Source organism: Copidosoma floridanum, unplaced genomic scaffold (genome assembly GCF_036245765.1).
Source record: "Copidosoma floridanum isolate Cflo_tuat_1 unplaced genomic scaffold, Cflo_Japanese_pri ptg000001l, whole genome shotgun sequence".
Classification (NCBI taxonomy): Eukaryota; Metazoa; Arthropoda; class Insecta; order Hymenoptera; family Encyrtidae; genus Copidosoma; species Copidosoma floridanum.
In genome coordinates, this window is record NW_028321878.1 from 7,211,644 (window position 1) to 7,226,954 (window position 15,311).

General features: G+C 39.4%; 1 protein-coding gene across 1 annotated transcript in view; it reads right to left on the minus strand.

The window, feature by feature from the left end:
- The window catches only part of Cda5 (Chitin deacetylase-like 5), a 34,117-nt gene extending 19,096 nt beyond the window's left edge, over positions 1–15,021 (minus strand). The window contains exons 1-6 of the mRNA XM_089589295.1: positions 15,015–15,021; positions 12,485–12,659; positions 8,011–8,106; positions 1,892–2,324; positions 831–886; positions 190–344 (exon numbers count right to left, since the gene is read on the minus strand). Of these exons, the coding sequence (XP_089445421.1) occupies positions 190–344; positions 831–886; positions 1,892–2,324; positions 8,011–8,106; positions 12,485–12,659; positions 15,015–15,021 (922 nt within the window). The remainder of the gene's footprint in view (positions 1–189; positions 345–830; positions 887–1,891; positions 2,325–8,010; positions 8,107–12,484; positions 12,660–15,014) is intronic.
- Between the last annotated feature and the right edge of the window lie 290 nt (positions 15,022–15,311).

The following is a 15,311-nucleotide window of genomic DNA, read 5'->3' on the forward strand; positions in this document are numbered from 1 at the left end:
TCCGTCCCCGGCCGGTGCTTATATTTTACGTAAGGCGCCGCCGCCCCGAAAAAAGCCTAATCGAGAGAGCGGAGCGTAAAGTAACCAATACCTGCACACGGAAAGCTCGTATTTTTCGCGACTTTATGTAACGCACGTGCACGGCTGGGGACGAACAAGCGCACACGCGAGTCCATTTCGAAAACGTACCGTCGTCCTTATAGATGGAGACGTCGTCGTCGTAGATGGTGTAGTAAGGATAACTCTGGTCCGGCTCGCTGTAGTACGACTTTGAGACGATTGGTGCGGATGTCGAGGCGCTCGCCTTGGCGATCCTCTGCGGTGGTGACTCCGATGACACGCTTCTGCGAAAGTCATGGCAAGAAGAATAATACGGGACACGTGAGTTAGCTCCAGGATACTATGCGCGACGGCACGAAGCGAGGCAGCTTTTGCGCAGTAATTTTGCACAATTAAAGAGTACAGATGATTCTTCGATTGATTTGATGTGAAAAAAAACGCGCAAATCATCCATAGTCTCTACGCTTGTACAACGTGTCCGTTTTACTCATTTCGTTTGTGCCATTGATATGATAATAGTTGATTAATTAAAAAAAAAAAAAAAAGAAATGCGTTGCATCGTCTCTGCAGAGCAAGATTGGATCTTAAATGAAAATTTCAATCAAAATCACAATTTATCGTGTCCATGAAATTGACTTTTCCAAAAAAAAAGACACACTCGACGGTCCAAACGGAAAAATTCCCACGCACTTCACAACCATCATCATCCATCGACTGCACGCATCAGCCTCGTACAACATGCACAAGAAAAAGAACGTGTATGCACGTACCTGTAATGCGTTTCCGCCTGCGTGCGCGAGTTCACCAGCCTGTCCTTCTCCCGCTCCTGAAAGCAACAAATCGCATTCATCATCTCGAGCGGCCACCATAAATTTTCTCACATCTTTTCCCCCTTTGGCGCACGCGCTTTCAAACATACTATTAATTAGTATGTGCTGGATGCCCGAAACCCCACCTGTGAGCACAATAATACCGAGGCAAGGAATTTTTCGTACAGAGAGCAGATTTTAATTTACAGCTGTGAGAGAAATAATATTAATTTCGGCGAACCCTCTTCTCGCACTCGCGTGCACTTTTACCGAGCCTTGAACTTAATTTATCATCGAAGCGATCTCGGCGCATTACGATTATTGGCTTCCGCGTTTCCAAGACTGCAGCCTCCGGGAGCCTTACCGATCGCTCATATAAAGATCGTTCATCGGAGAGAAATAATTTTACATTGTCTGTTTATTTTACTTTCAACACTTGTGCCGATTTACCGATCGTACTCTCGACGTGAGTAAGACTCAAGCCCACGGACGACAAATCGATACGAAAAGAGACATCTCTTGTACACACACGCGCGCGGAATCTCATCTCTGACTCTTGGCCTAATGACGCTCAATTTGTAGATCGATCGTGCACATACGTATATGTGTACATCCAATCCACAACGTCCAATCATCGGTAGGGATACATGTACACGTGTAAGAGATCGGTATGCCGAGATCGGTATAGAAGAAGAGCGCGGAGAGTGAAATCGAGCGTCGCGATCGGGAGTAACGGACGGCTAATGAAGCGCAACAGATACATACACGCACACTTGACTCCAGCAATCGCGATAAATTCGTTTTGCTCTCCTTAGCACTTTCTTACTACCGATTTATTCGCCAGTAGGGACGATAGCCGATCGAGCCTCCGTACGAAAATCTTTAGAATAGTTTTTCTTAAAAGCTCACTTCCTCGTCTGGTATGGTAGTGATTTTTGAGAAGATTCTCTTCTCAAGGGTTATAATAGAAAACGACAAACGGCACCAAAGTAAAAAATAAAAATAAAATAGAAAGAACTGACCGTGATGATGTTCCTCCTGAGACCATCGCGATCGCGGGCTACCTGACCGACGGTCGAAGGCTGTCCGCGATAGACTCTCTGCTGCCGATCGCTCTCGATCTCCGAGGCAGGCTCGTACTCGTCGTCCTGGTAAGTACGCTGGTGTTGTTGTCTTTGTCTGAGCTGTTGTTGTTGTTGCTGTTGATGTTGTTGTTGCTGATGCTGCCGATCTATCAGAATCGCAGGAGAGACGGAGGGTGAGGACACAGTTACCGATTGTCTCTGGATCGGCTGAGGTTGGGGCTGCCGTTGCTGCTGGTGCACCTGTTGGATTTGGATTTGCTGCTGTGGTTGCTGCTGTTGCGGCTGCTGCTGTTGATGCTGATGGTGGTGATGGTTAGAGATACGAGCTTGAGGTTGCTGCTGCTGCTGGATGACTTCTATTTTCTCAGCTCTGTAACAAGAAGGAAATTTTTTTTTTTTTTGTCATTTCTTTTCATTGCCGATTTTGTTCCGAGAGATTGGATTTCATACAGATAATGAGGACGAGCATGGCTCATCGGCACAATTTAGGCGAAGGTCAAAGTAATAAACAATTCGAGTAGTGATGAACTGATCTCGTGCAGGTTTGTGGTGCCGCGTATGATTATTCGGGTAAAAATAATGCGGTATTTTATAAAACAAAAAATACATCGAAAAATAATAATTATAATAATCCACGAGCGATTTGTGGGAGACACGACTGCGGGAACGGAGAGAAATACACGTGAACTTCCAATGTCCATTCAACGACCAAAGAACCACGCTGTGTGGGGCTTATCCGCGGTTCGCCTCTAATTCGCTATCGGGGGACACCAACCGCGCCGTAAAGTAAAAATGAGCCGAGGTGAAGTAACGCCGAGATACTTATCCCAGCCTCGAAATTCGCGTATCCATATAATGCGCATTAGAATACATCCCGCAAGTCATATTTGCCGGGGAAAGTAAAAAGATGGGGAAAAAGAAGAATATATATATGTATAGAAGCTGCGGGCGCAGTTTTACGACGATGACGCGCAGTAAAGCGGGGGCTCACACGCGAGGCTCCACGAGGGACCAGCACATTTCTCTAGGTGGGATTTATTTATTAAGGTTATTACTATTATTATTATTATTCACGGCTAGCCGCGAATGACCCACGACGATTTTTCATTACCTCTTCTACGTGTATGTATACATAAAATTAGAACCGTTTACCCATGGCAGCGAAAGTGTGCTGTGGAGGGCGCAGGTTGTAATAAATTTTTGGTATGAGTACATGATTGTTAGAGATTTTTGGGAGACTAGGATTTATAGGTATTTTTTGTATAATTGTGATGTTTTGTCGCTACAAGTTACGTTACAAGGTGATGATTATGTAGTTCGCTGTAATTTTCATTAAAAAAAATCTATTAGTAAGGAGTTATTATTTCAAAGTGCTGTGTTTATATCTTCCTTCCATTCTCTGTTCCCAATATCAAGAATTGTAACTTTTGTTATTTATCTCGGTTTACTCGAGCTTTTGGGGCGCTTTAGCATTTTGCACTTTGGAATTTCACAGTAATCATACTTGCTTATTTCAAATTGCACAAGTTTAAAAGACACTTTTTGCACCCGAGAAATCGCTCAAGCGAAATTTGCTACTTTTATACGCAGAGATTACATATTTTTCACGAGGACAGTAAATAAACCACGTCCGTCATTGCAAAGACTCAGTTACGAAATATAATTTCAAGTTTCTGTAACTAAACAAGCAATGATTGGCGGCTTCTTAATGGACACCAGCAAAAAATGTTAATCCTTCACGTGTGCGTTCTTTGGAAATTAAAGAAAACATTTGAAAACGCGAATGCAAGTCATATGATTTCGTGCTGTGGGACTGGTAATTTATTTTTAACTTGTAATGCACTAATCGGAAAAAGATATTTCGTCAGATAATATATACAGGGGTTGATCTATTTTTTTCATAGAAACTAATAAGAGTTGGAAAAAATAAATGAGGGCTAATCTGAGAACAAGGTGTTTTCTGATACTTTGATAGAAAAAAAATCGGATCGTTACGTTCTTTTTCCTCGAATATACGCAAATACTTGTGAAAAAAAATCCATATCATGAAAATAAATTACTTAATCCTATATTTTTGCACCCATCAAAAGTAAAATTAAATATATTTATTAACCCATTGTAAAATCAAACAATAAAAAAAGAGTCTTTTATTAATAATGCAACTAAACAACGGCACCTTGTAAATACCATGCCAACATAATCATTTCCTTTGCAAAAATACGGCAACACGCGAAGGAAATTGCTTTTTTTCGTGCAAAACAAATGGTCTTCCGCGTCAAATCATCGCCACAAAACGAACAAAGTCCACCCCGAGATCCAATCTAATGGCACACACCGCCACGCAACAGCAACAGTTACACAGCAGCGTCATTAGCAACATCACTGCAGGTACAAACGGCGACATTGCGATGACGGTGACGAAAGAAGGCAAGCCTCGACGACGACCTCCCGCGAAATCAACGGCTCGGAAAAACTCGAGGGCCATCCGTACTCGAGAGAGAGAGAGAGAGAGAGAGAGAGAGAGAGAGAGAGAGAGAGAGAGAGAGAGAGAGATGAAAAACGTCTTCCGAATTTGGTATATAGGCATACCTATACCACGCGAATCGGTTGCCCAATGCCGGGACCTTGCGGTTTCCAATTGTTCTTCGCTTCCACCTGCCCCTCTCATCTCATCTTCTTTTATTTTTACCCCTCATTGTTTATTGTCTACGCGCGCGTCCGTCTTTTAAGTCTCATCTGTTCTCACTGCTTTTCTCTTGAAAAGAAGCCGATCCAGCCCCGATCTCTCGCTCAGCCAAACCATACGCCGGAGATACGTTTCAATGTTTCCGGTTTGGGTAACTCTCGTGTGGCTGCTGTTTCGACACCACTGTTGTACTCTTCGAGAGATTCCGCATGAAATTCCAGTTGAGATATCCAACTCTGCTGATGGCAGCACGCGAATGCAAAAGAGACTATCGAGGAAATTAAACGGGGAAATCGTTGCGCGGCCACTTGAAAATCGTCTACTTATTATACTATTGTTCTCGAAATGACGGCTCTCCGTTGGAAAATGGCCAATTTTTCGTTCACTACATCATTAATAATGATTGATATCGCGTAATTAACAATTTAGACAACTGTTTTAACATTTTTTTCGTTTTCAGGGGGAGCAAAAAAAAAATAATTTAACGAGTAGAAGAGAATCGTGATCGTTACGTGCACATGAAAGCACAATCGAATGGAAAAAAAGGCAAAATTTGCAAATGGAAAGTGTAGGCGATTTTTGCGGCTGATTTCTTTAGGGAGGGCGAGTCAATCGGTTTTAAAGAAGCACTAATTAGTATGGCTTCGTGGCAATCACGTTCCTGCGTGACGTTTAAATTGGGATGATGCAAAGCTGAACTCCTATATGCAGTTGCCGCTTAGATCAACAGTATTACACTGTGGTTTTGTAAGTGATGCAGTTTCTTGGAACTGATCTTACTTTTTATGCGCCTTTTTGCGTCATATTCACTGAAGACACGATATTTTTGTCAAACTGCAATAATAAATTTTATCATCGTTATTATTTTTTATATTGTTACCTATCCTTTAAAACTTCATCTCCGAATCATTGAAAATCTATGTTTTATCTATGAGCCAGTGAAAATTTACTAGAGCGTAAGAGAATATTAAGTAAAATCTTAGTGACAAATACTAGGCACTGACTTCCGTTATTGTATTTTTCACTAATTTCATTGCAAAAGATAAGTTGTAATAAGCTCATTTTTACAAAAGAGAGTCATCCTAAAGTTAATCATGGAAAAGCAGTGTATCTCAATGACTCAATGCAAAGGTGACTTGATTAGCCATTCCATAAAGATCTAAATACTAATAACTTATTGTCTTTTGAAGTAAAAAAAAAAAAAAGAAAAAAAAGATACAAAGAGACTTTTCACCAACCTTCAAGTATACTTAGCTTTTTGAGCGCAAGAAATCACCTCGGGAGGGTCATATCTCGAGTAGGCATGTGTTACACATTAGCAATCTATCGTGCAAGCACGTGGAGGCAAGGTGTACCACGTAAGTTGGCCACTCCATTCGAAAACGACTCGTGACCTTCCTCTATCTCTCTCTTTTCCTTTCACCCACGCAGTAGCCACGATTTATCCAGACCATATGCGTATTAGATACGTATACGTGAATAGTTTAGCCCGGCTATAAACTCGAGTACGATCGTTAATGAGAGCTGATGGCTCTGTATACCGATGCCCGTTTGCTTTTAATGACCAGCTTGATGCCCAGCAGTGACAGTGTTTTGATCTAATCCAGAGAATTTTGATATTCAAGGGAGCCCCAACTGAAGCATGTGATTGATGACGGGTCGGATTTATTGTTATGTAACTTGTAGCACCTGAAGTGTTTATTTTAGAGCTGGTGTTTACGTTTCAGAGTTGAATAGGAATTTTTCTTTTCTTTTTTTAAATTTATTTCAAGTGGGGACAGTTTAATGTTTTATGACTATTTTATTTACAACCATACTCGTCATTTTTATGAATTAAAATCAGTTGGTAATTATTTTTTCCTGCTTCTTTTCTGGTGCAATTTAATACGTTTCATAATGATTATACAGCTTTACCTATACTGTTATCGAATACATACATTAAAAATTAAAGGCGATTTTTTTTTCTGTACTACCTGAAACCATCAATAGTCTGAATTTGATTCTATGGACTTTTTAGGAAGAAGAAAAAACTATTTGTAATAATATCCACGTCTCTAAAATGATCAACTCTAGTAGCATTGACCAGATGATTGATAAATGCGAGATTATAATTACATACGAAAATCGTGTTTCCTGCTTCTTATACAAGTCAAATTTAAATAATGAATGAAATATTTGTCCGAAGAAATGACAGATTGGTAAATTTTTTTTCTTGCTAAGTCTGTTAGTTTTTCTACTGCAATAAATTATACCTAGATAATTTTGAACTTAAAAAAAATAGTCACCAAAATAATTAATGCAAAGCTTCCTCGAACTCCGACAGAATATCTAGAATGTTTTTTTTTTTTTTTTTTTTTAATTCATATTCCTTGTATTGACATCAATATAATTTTTTTAAAGCCTGTTCCAGACGCCATTTTTTTTTTACTTATTCTTTCTTACTAGCAATCGTATCAATCATTTGTCAGCTACTGACGTAAGATACTTGTGACGTGTTACTACATCAATTCATTTTTTTTGTTCATTATAAAACATTTTACGCAAGAAAAGAAATACAACTACATGTCACATCAAAAAACTAAACCAAAACCACAAGCCTAGAGCGACCTGAAATAAAAGCTCACCGTAAAACTGCTGCACCACGCCGTACAGTCGAAAGCTTTTGCAAATACACACATAACGTTATCCGCGATCGTGACTATAAATCTCCAAAGGTCTACGGCTTCAATTAAATGAGCCAATAAAATATAAATTTATATTCTTGCTCGCAAAACATTTTTCCAATTCATCCTATTTTTTTCTCCCCCAACTGTTCCAGCCAACCCAAAATATTTCGGATCCCTATCGTTCCCGGAAATTCTAGCGGAGGCGAAAAATATCATCAAAAACAACTGCGGTTCGATTGGCAAAATCAAAGTTGAGATCTCAAAAAAAACAAACTTATTTCCAGTGAGTCCCACGCCAAATGTTTGTTTTATGTTGCATAGATGGTGCGCATGGAAAACCAACCACTATATAGGCAAAAACAAACCAGACGCTCTCCTCAACAACCGGTCGTGCATCACAACCACCCGAGCGGCGGGCAAATACATTACGTGCCATTAAAAAAGCGTTTACCGCACGGCTCGCTTAGCATATTATGGTATTACGCGCAGATGTATAATAGCGAAGATTAATCGTCCGCGAGCGAGTTACACTTTTCGCCGTCAGCGCAAATGAGCCGGTTCTAACAGGTATAACGAGGATGGAAATACATCGACTTTCCCAAATCGGAGGAGGAAAGTTTAGGGGAATGAGCTATTGGCTTTGATGTTGCGAAATAAAGTAGATGGATGATGGAGAAAGAAGGGGAAAAAATGTTTCAACTCACCTCTCGAGCAGTGGATCCTCGTCGATGTCCTTGGAGGGGGAGCTGTTTTCAGGGCAGCCGACGTTGCGGGGCCAATCGCAGGTTTGGAGCTCGTGACTGAAAGGAAGCGAAATAACGTTGTGGTTAATTACGAGGGAAGCTTATAAATCTTCGAGGCTCGTGTGTGTGTGTTTGCACAGTGAAATCGGTGCAATAACCCATAGGGCATGAGCTCATGGATCATATGGGTTGGAAAACTCAGCCAAAATCACATGGCTAGTTTGTTTTGGAGTATCGTGGACTTTATCGGTATGCAAAATTGATTATATAATAAAAAAAAGCATTTACGCGTTATTGGTGAAAAAATGAAGTTTTAAGGACCTACGATGTTTCCAAGTCGATTGCCGTATGTACATGAATAAATATAATTTTAAAAATATTTTTTCGTAATATGCCAAATATAGAGTCAATATAATCCTAGAAATTTTATTAGGACCGATTGCAAGTTATTTTCAAATTAATAAAAATTGTAGGCTCTCTCTGATATGTTATAAAATATAAACTTTATGATGTCTTTGGTACAAAAAGACGCAGCAACTCGCAGAGTTCCAGTAATGTTCTCGATTCGTGTTTCAGTGACCAAACTTCTCTGTTAATTTTCATAAAATTTACCCACCAAATGATTTTAACAACAAATTCAAAAAAAAAAATAGCACTCTCGTGCACGTAATTAATTGTAGAATCACGGGAAAAAACACTCTTATCGGATCCAAAATTCCGCAGGTTAAAACCATACGTATACACACGAGGCAGAGATCGGTCCGAGAGAGAGAGAGAGAGGGAACTCTCCGAATTTTCTCTCATTAACGTTGAACGTCGTCGAAAATCCGCAGTCGTCCATCCATCCATTGCCGTGGAGGCCCATTTTTGCTCTCTCGCATACGTGCTCCCGATGGGCTCAGCACAGCTTCCGGATCGGACGCATACGTACACATAAATAAAACATACGAGAGGGAAAGCCCTGGGCTCTTTCCTCCTGGAAGTCGAATGGACCCGTATATAATGTGCTGTAGGCATACGATGTATATAGGTACGTAGGCGCGGAGGCAAATGAGGATCTTAACGCGCGAAATAAATCAGCTGGTGGCGGCGTTCGGAAGTATACCCAAACATAGCTATATACTGCGCGTGTGCGTGTGTTATGAGTGTGCGTTTGGAGTTAACGTAGCCGCGCATTGCATGCACTTATCCTTAATTGGATCGCGCCTTATGTATCGGCCGTATACATCTCACGTGCGGCTTCCCTCCCTCTCCCCCTCTCTCTCTCTCTTGATTTTCTACGTACATATGTATACGAGCTTGCAAATGTTTTATCCAGCCCACGGATCGTCAAAGTGCAGTGTATGGGTGTGCTTTTCAATTCTGATGTGTCCGTGCACGCATGCACGTTTCCTTGGACGGATGGATGCTGGGGCGTGGTGTACCGTTGTCAGTCGCTGATTTTTCACAAGTACTTGTATATGCTACAAGGGAGGTTTGATTGGCCGTATACGTGCTGTTTAGCTAACATTTTTGTTGTTCCGTTCTAAATCAAAGTGCTCTCTCGCAGTGCAATACACATCGCCTTTGTTCTCATTTTGGGCCAGGAAGTAAGAGATGGGGGTTTCATGTACACAAGACATTGGAATTTTTGCTAATTATATTCTTACGATCGCAAAGCTATGTTGTTGGTACATTGGCCGAATGTAATACTATAATGTAAGTACTTGCTGTTGTTGTTCGAGATGTTGATTTTGCGGGGTTATACAATAAAACGTGTGCAATTTATGTTTTTACATTGTTTACAAGAGAATCAGCGGTACACAATGATTTCACTACAAGTTAAAGCTTTTAGGTATACAATGATCTATCAAACAATTTTAGATTTCATGTTAAACACTCGACTTTCCCAAGCACGTTTTTCGGTGAAATACAATGTTTTCAATACCATTTACATTTCTAAACTGTGTACCTGTATATTATGCACAAGCAGGAATCTCCGTTAAATCATAAAACAAAATCGTGATAAGCCACAGCTACGTGTTAAAATCGTGAAAAAATCTCGAACGACCAAAAAGCACGATACTATTATGAAACATTGTTTACTTGGGCTTTAAAAACATACGATAAACCACACGCGATCAACTACGGGGATCTTGGATGGAATAAAAAAAAAAAAATTCGCACACGTACAGACGCATTGTTCCGCGAGCATTCGATAACTTCCATTTCCCCTGTCCTCTAGCTGTGTACGAGTATAGTATATAGGTGCTCCTTAAATGTCGAAAACTCGCGAGGAACGTATAAAGGTGCAAGGCACCGTGTATACATGTATCCACTGCGCTGCAATACACCCACGCGCGATCTCACGCATATCATACATATAAAGTGCCACGCGATTGTTGGGAACCGGCAGTCAGGTGCAGTCCTATTCTTCGTGGCTTAAGGAGTCTAATTTATTATTTTCACCTCCACCCCTCCTGTGCTCCTGAAATACATATATATGTACCCGTACACTGACTGATGGACGCGTAATTCCATCCGCACTTTCGATTCCTGTACAAGCACTTCCGCACGCCACGTGCACCTATGGCTGCCCAATTTCTCTTCGCGACTACTGTGTGTAACAGTACAGTATGGGGGGTAATATATATATCCACAGGCCCATGTGCCCGCGCTTGATTCGTTTGAATCTCATTATCATTGAATGCGTTATAAATAGCCGTGCACCGATCGCTGGCTTCTCCTTTTTTTTCTATTCGATATTATTATTATTTTTTCCTTTCTTACAGCTCTATTGAGATGCTTTATTTTATTTAGTAGCTTGGAGAGTAGGAGGGATGGATGTTCCTTGCACGCAGGATAGATGGTGATTTTTTTTTATGATCAGCATTTTTTTCTCTTTGCTATGGTATGGAAGTATATTTGTGCGTGGATTCTGACGAGAAAACATATTTTTTCTATCATTGATACCTGAAATCCTGATTTTCATGGTTTAAAAATAGTCCTGTAATTATTTCGCACTTTTAGCACTAACAGTTGAGGTCGAGAAAGCTATAACAAGAAATATTTATTTTACAAATTTCTAAAACTATTGCGAGTTAATAAAAAAAAAAAAAAAATTCAATCAAATAAAAGTCAGTCCAATTAACTATCTTTTACAATTTATAGTCGCTTAAGGGCGCGTAGGGACGTAGCTCAATCGGTACGATGATAGAAATCATCTCTCTCACACATATGTACGATCGAGCCACTGTGGTATCCTTTCAATATGGACCACGTGTTATACTAGAAGGGTATGTATTGTAGCCCAGGGTAAAAACGACATAAACAATTCTACATAAAATAAAACTGACATGTCTTTAACATGCAAAAGATTTTTTTAGTTTTTAGCACTATCTTGTTTGCAAAATGTAAAAAAATTTTTTTGTGTACGTGACAGCAAAAAATATCCTCTCCAAAAGACCATTCGATGAAAGATTTTTTTTTATTTGTTCGATTGTCATTTTCTCGCATCAGAAATTACCAAAACGCACCCGTGAAGAGCAAATTCGAGCATGTTAAAAACTAGAGATGAAAACAAAGGTTGTACTCGCATCTTGAAAATTACGTTATTCGTATACTTTCATAACTGCAGTGAGGTAATATCACGCCCTTAATGCCTCTCAAACATCCGAGCAAACAAAAACACAAAATGACAAATGATCCTTACACCAAATACACAGGCATTGCTTGCGGAGAAAAAAAATATCACCCTGTTCGATAACACCAGTCACATAATACATGTAACGAACAGCAACAACAATCCACGTAGCAGAGTACAGCACTGAGGGGGAAGGAGGGGGGCTCAAAAGTATCACGCACATTTTTCTCAACTCTCTCTTGACAAAAAAAAAAAAAAAAAAAAGAGAGAGAGAGAGAGAGACAAAAAAGACACGCGAAACCTTCGTCGAAAGTTAAAAAAAAGGAAAGGACAGCCGAACATACCATCGACGCAAAAAATCAGCGACGAACAGTAGATACTTTATACGTACACAGAGTACATGGTATAGGTCCAAGTCAGGCGTTGCCGTCCAATTAGAATCTTACGACGTGTACATATATGTACGAGAAGCATTTACTTTTACACGTATCATATATGTATATATATAATGCTTGCATAAGAGAGCGCGTTCTTGCAGCTCTCGAGGTTTATTATAGTTCACTTTCATCAACAATTACGTCAATTGTGTCGCCTCGACTTGCTCGTAATTTCTAAAAAGTTCGTCACACGCCAACGGAGAAAGAGCCTTGTCCGATGGGCGGTACGGGAGAGGGAAAAAGAGAGTCGATCGGTATACGATTCGCCTCTCGTCAGTGGTAATATTTTCCTTTCAGGATATATATTATGGCGATGGGCAATTGGATCTTTGTGGTTATTAATTTTTTTCGATACGATTAATCATGTTGTACGAACCTGTACATAAGTCCACCGGTGCATGACTCGAGTAGAGCACCACCAAAGACGCAGACGTAATACTGCGTGCAGTCGCGGGGATGCGGATAGTAGCCAAACTCCTCGGGGCACTCAAAGTCCAGGCCAGCGGCATTGCGGCTCGCTCGTGGGCTCCTCGGCGTTATCCTCGTGCAGTCTGAAACAGCGAAAGTTGGAGGGCTTTAAATATTTTTTTATTTTTAAGATAAAGGAAACATAATTTGGCAAATATACTGTTCCTCTGCAGGGATTGAAGGAATAATCAGTTGTAAAAATCAATATGTATATATTTATTTACCACAGGCTTTAATGATTCTTTTATTTACCATTGTAATGCATATGGTGATGGAATATACTTTATGCTCTTTTTGCAATTTACAATAAACTAATTGAAATTTGCAAATAAAAAGTTTGAGTTTGATTTCGTAGCCCACAGTATGAAGGACAATTATAGAATTAGCATTGGCGTAAGTGAAAAAATGGTAAAAGCGGAACGTTAAAAGTACTGTTATTATTTTTATATTTTTAATGACTGGTATACATAAAGTAACATTATAGCGACGCATAAATAAAAACGGAAAAGGAAAAAACTAAAAACGGAAAAATATGCGAGTGTACCATTTGTGGACAATTGAGACATTAATTAAACATCTCACCAGTAAAGTTAAATGAAAATTGTTATTCTATTTTTTTTCCTGCTAACCCGAATTTACCTCACAAACTAAGAATCCTTCAATTTCTTCTATATTTTTTATAAAAAACGATTTTAAAAGTATAAAAAAAGCACTTGCACAATCTCACGATTCTTGAACCAAACTTTGAAGCAGCTGATTTGAGAAAAATTCCAAAACGCTCACATATACTCGGTAAGACTTTCTTGCAAAATCCCACGACCGAAACGTACAGATCAAACTTATGTATGTGTACTTGTAAGTACATGCGTATGCAATGTTTCCGCTTAAATAACTCATCGTATTAATGGCCGGCATGTACAGGGAAGTGCAGAAAATTTAGCAACCCATGGGAGCAGAGGTAAATCATCAAACACCGATTGGGATCATTGATCATTATATGCTGTGGCTATCGATTTCCTTTGCCTGGAGTTACGTGCGTTTGTAATTGCATCTGAGGTAATGTAATCGAAGAATATGTCGAGCTGATGAAAATATCATGATGAAATGATGGTTAGAAACATAAGAAAAGCTTTAATTAAAAAACGAAACAAAAATGTCGATTCAGCATTATCAAATTGGTTGGTATTAAACGGTGGCTAAGTATTTTGCTGAACTCCAAGCTTATCTTAAAAATTAGTATACTAAGCATTTTCTTTTAAAAAATTAATTTTAATGAATTTTATAATACTATTAATTAAGACGTTATTTTTAAGTTTTGAGAATAAATATATATAAAAACACAGATTCACAATACGATGGATTTTCTTTAATACAGACCAAAAAGACCTAAAAAATAATTAAGAATTTAGCAATATCTCATTCATCAAATTTCGTAACAAGTTCTTTGAAGCTTTAATTCTGTAAACTTCAAAAATTTTAACTCAACAATTGCGAAATTCATAAAAAAAATAAAACAATCTTTTCTGTTTGAAATATTTTAAGAAATTCATGAAACTTGCCATCGTAAATTAAGACCAAATTTTTTTTGGAATTGGTAAAAACATTTACTGAAAAATTCCAATCCACTAGTATAAAGTGTGTAACAATAGTTTAGCAGCGTGTGGCGAATTTTATGGTAATTTTTAGGCCCAGTTAAATCCAATTACATACGAGTAAACAAACACCACGCATTGAAACTCCATCGAAGCTCTTTATTTCCCATGACACAGCGACGCGAATAAAAAAAAAAAAAATAAATAAAAAAAATGGGCGTGCAGTTTCGCAATTTCAATCGATGTTTTGCTTGGATCGCTTTATTACTGCACAAGCACGGCTACATGGTCGCACGCACAACACTCGCTGACATAACCTGGGACACGCGCTGGGAGAGATCGAGGATTACCCACTCGCTCCGTATCCTTCTGCTTCCAATAATTGTGTTTTACTTTTTCGCTTCATCCCTATTCCTTCGAGCCCAGAAAAAAGCGAGTGATTGCGTTTTGCGCAATACTCTGACGCCTTGGTACATTGCTTATTATCATGCACTTTTTCGACACCAAAACGGATAATGTCGAGTGGGCGCGGAGATACTTACATATATACACGTGGTACTCGTGCGTGCGATGGTTTGTAAAAGTTTTTCGGGGGAAAGTGCGAAATGCTCTCGGCGCTTCGATAACTAGTTATTAAGAGAATGGATCGATTAGTGTTTATATATTTTTGTGTGCACGTAAAAGTGTAGGTCGGTTATTAGCGAAGCGACTTCGTCGCCACGGTGGGGAGCATTCAATGAGCAGTTTGACGACTTTCTACATTATACATAATTGCTCGCTCTCTCGCTCGGCTTATTAATATAATCATCGAGATTTTTCGACGCCCAGATTGAGTTTGCCGTATACCTGACATGTTTGCAAACGCTCGACTTGTAATTTTAATGTACTCGGCGCACGGAAGCAAATACCCATGTATTACCCACAATGTTGTTGCGAAAAATGAATTTTACGCGAAAAAAAAATCTCGCGAACTCGTAAAATCTCCAGCCTGTATGGACGGGGAACGAGTCTACAACCTAATTGCACGGTGAGCTTGGATTTTTCGATACAAATTATCATAGAGGATGAAAGAGCCACCACATTTTTCCACAAGAGCTGCAAAGTGACTGCAGTGGATTGTAAAAATGGTACTAAAACCACGAA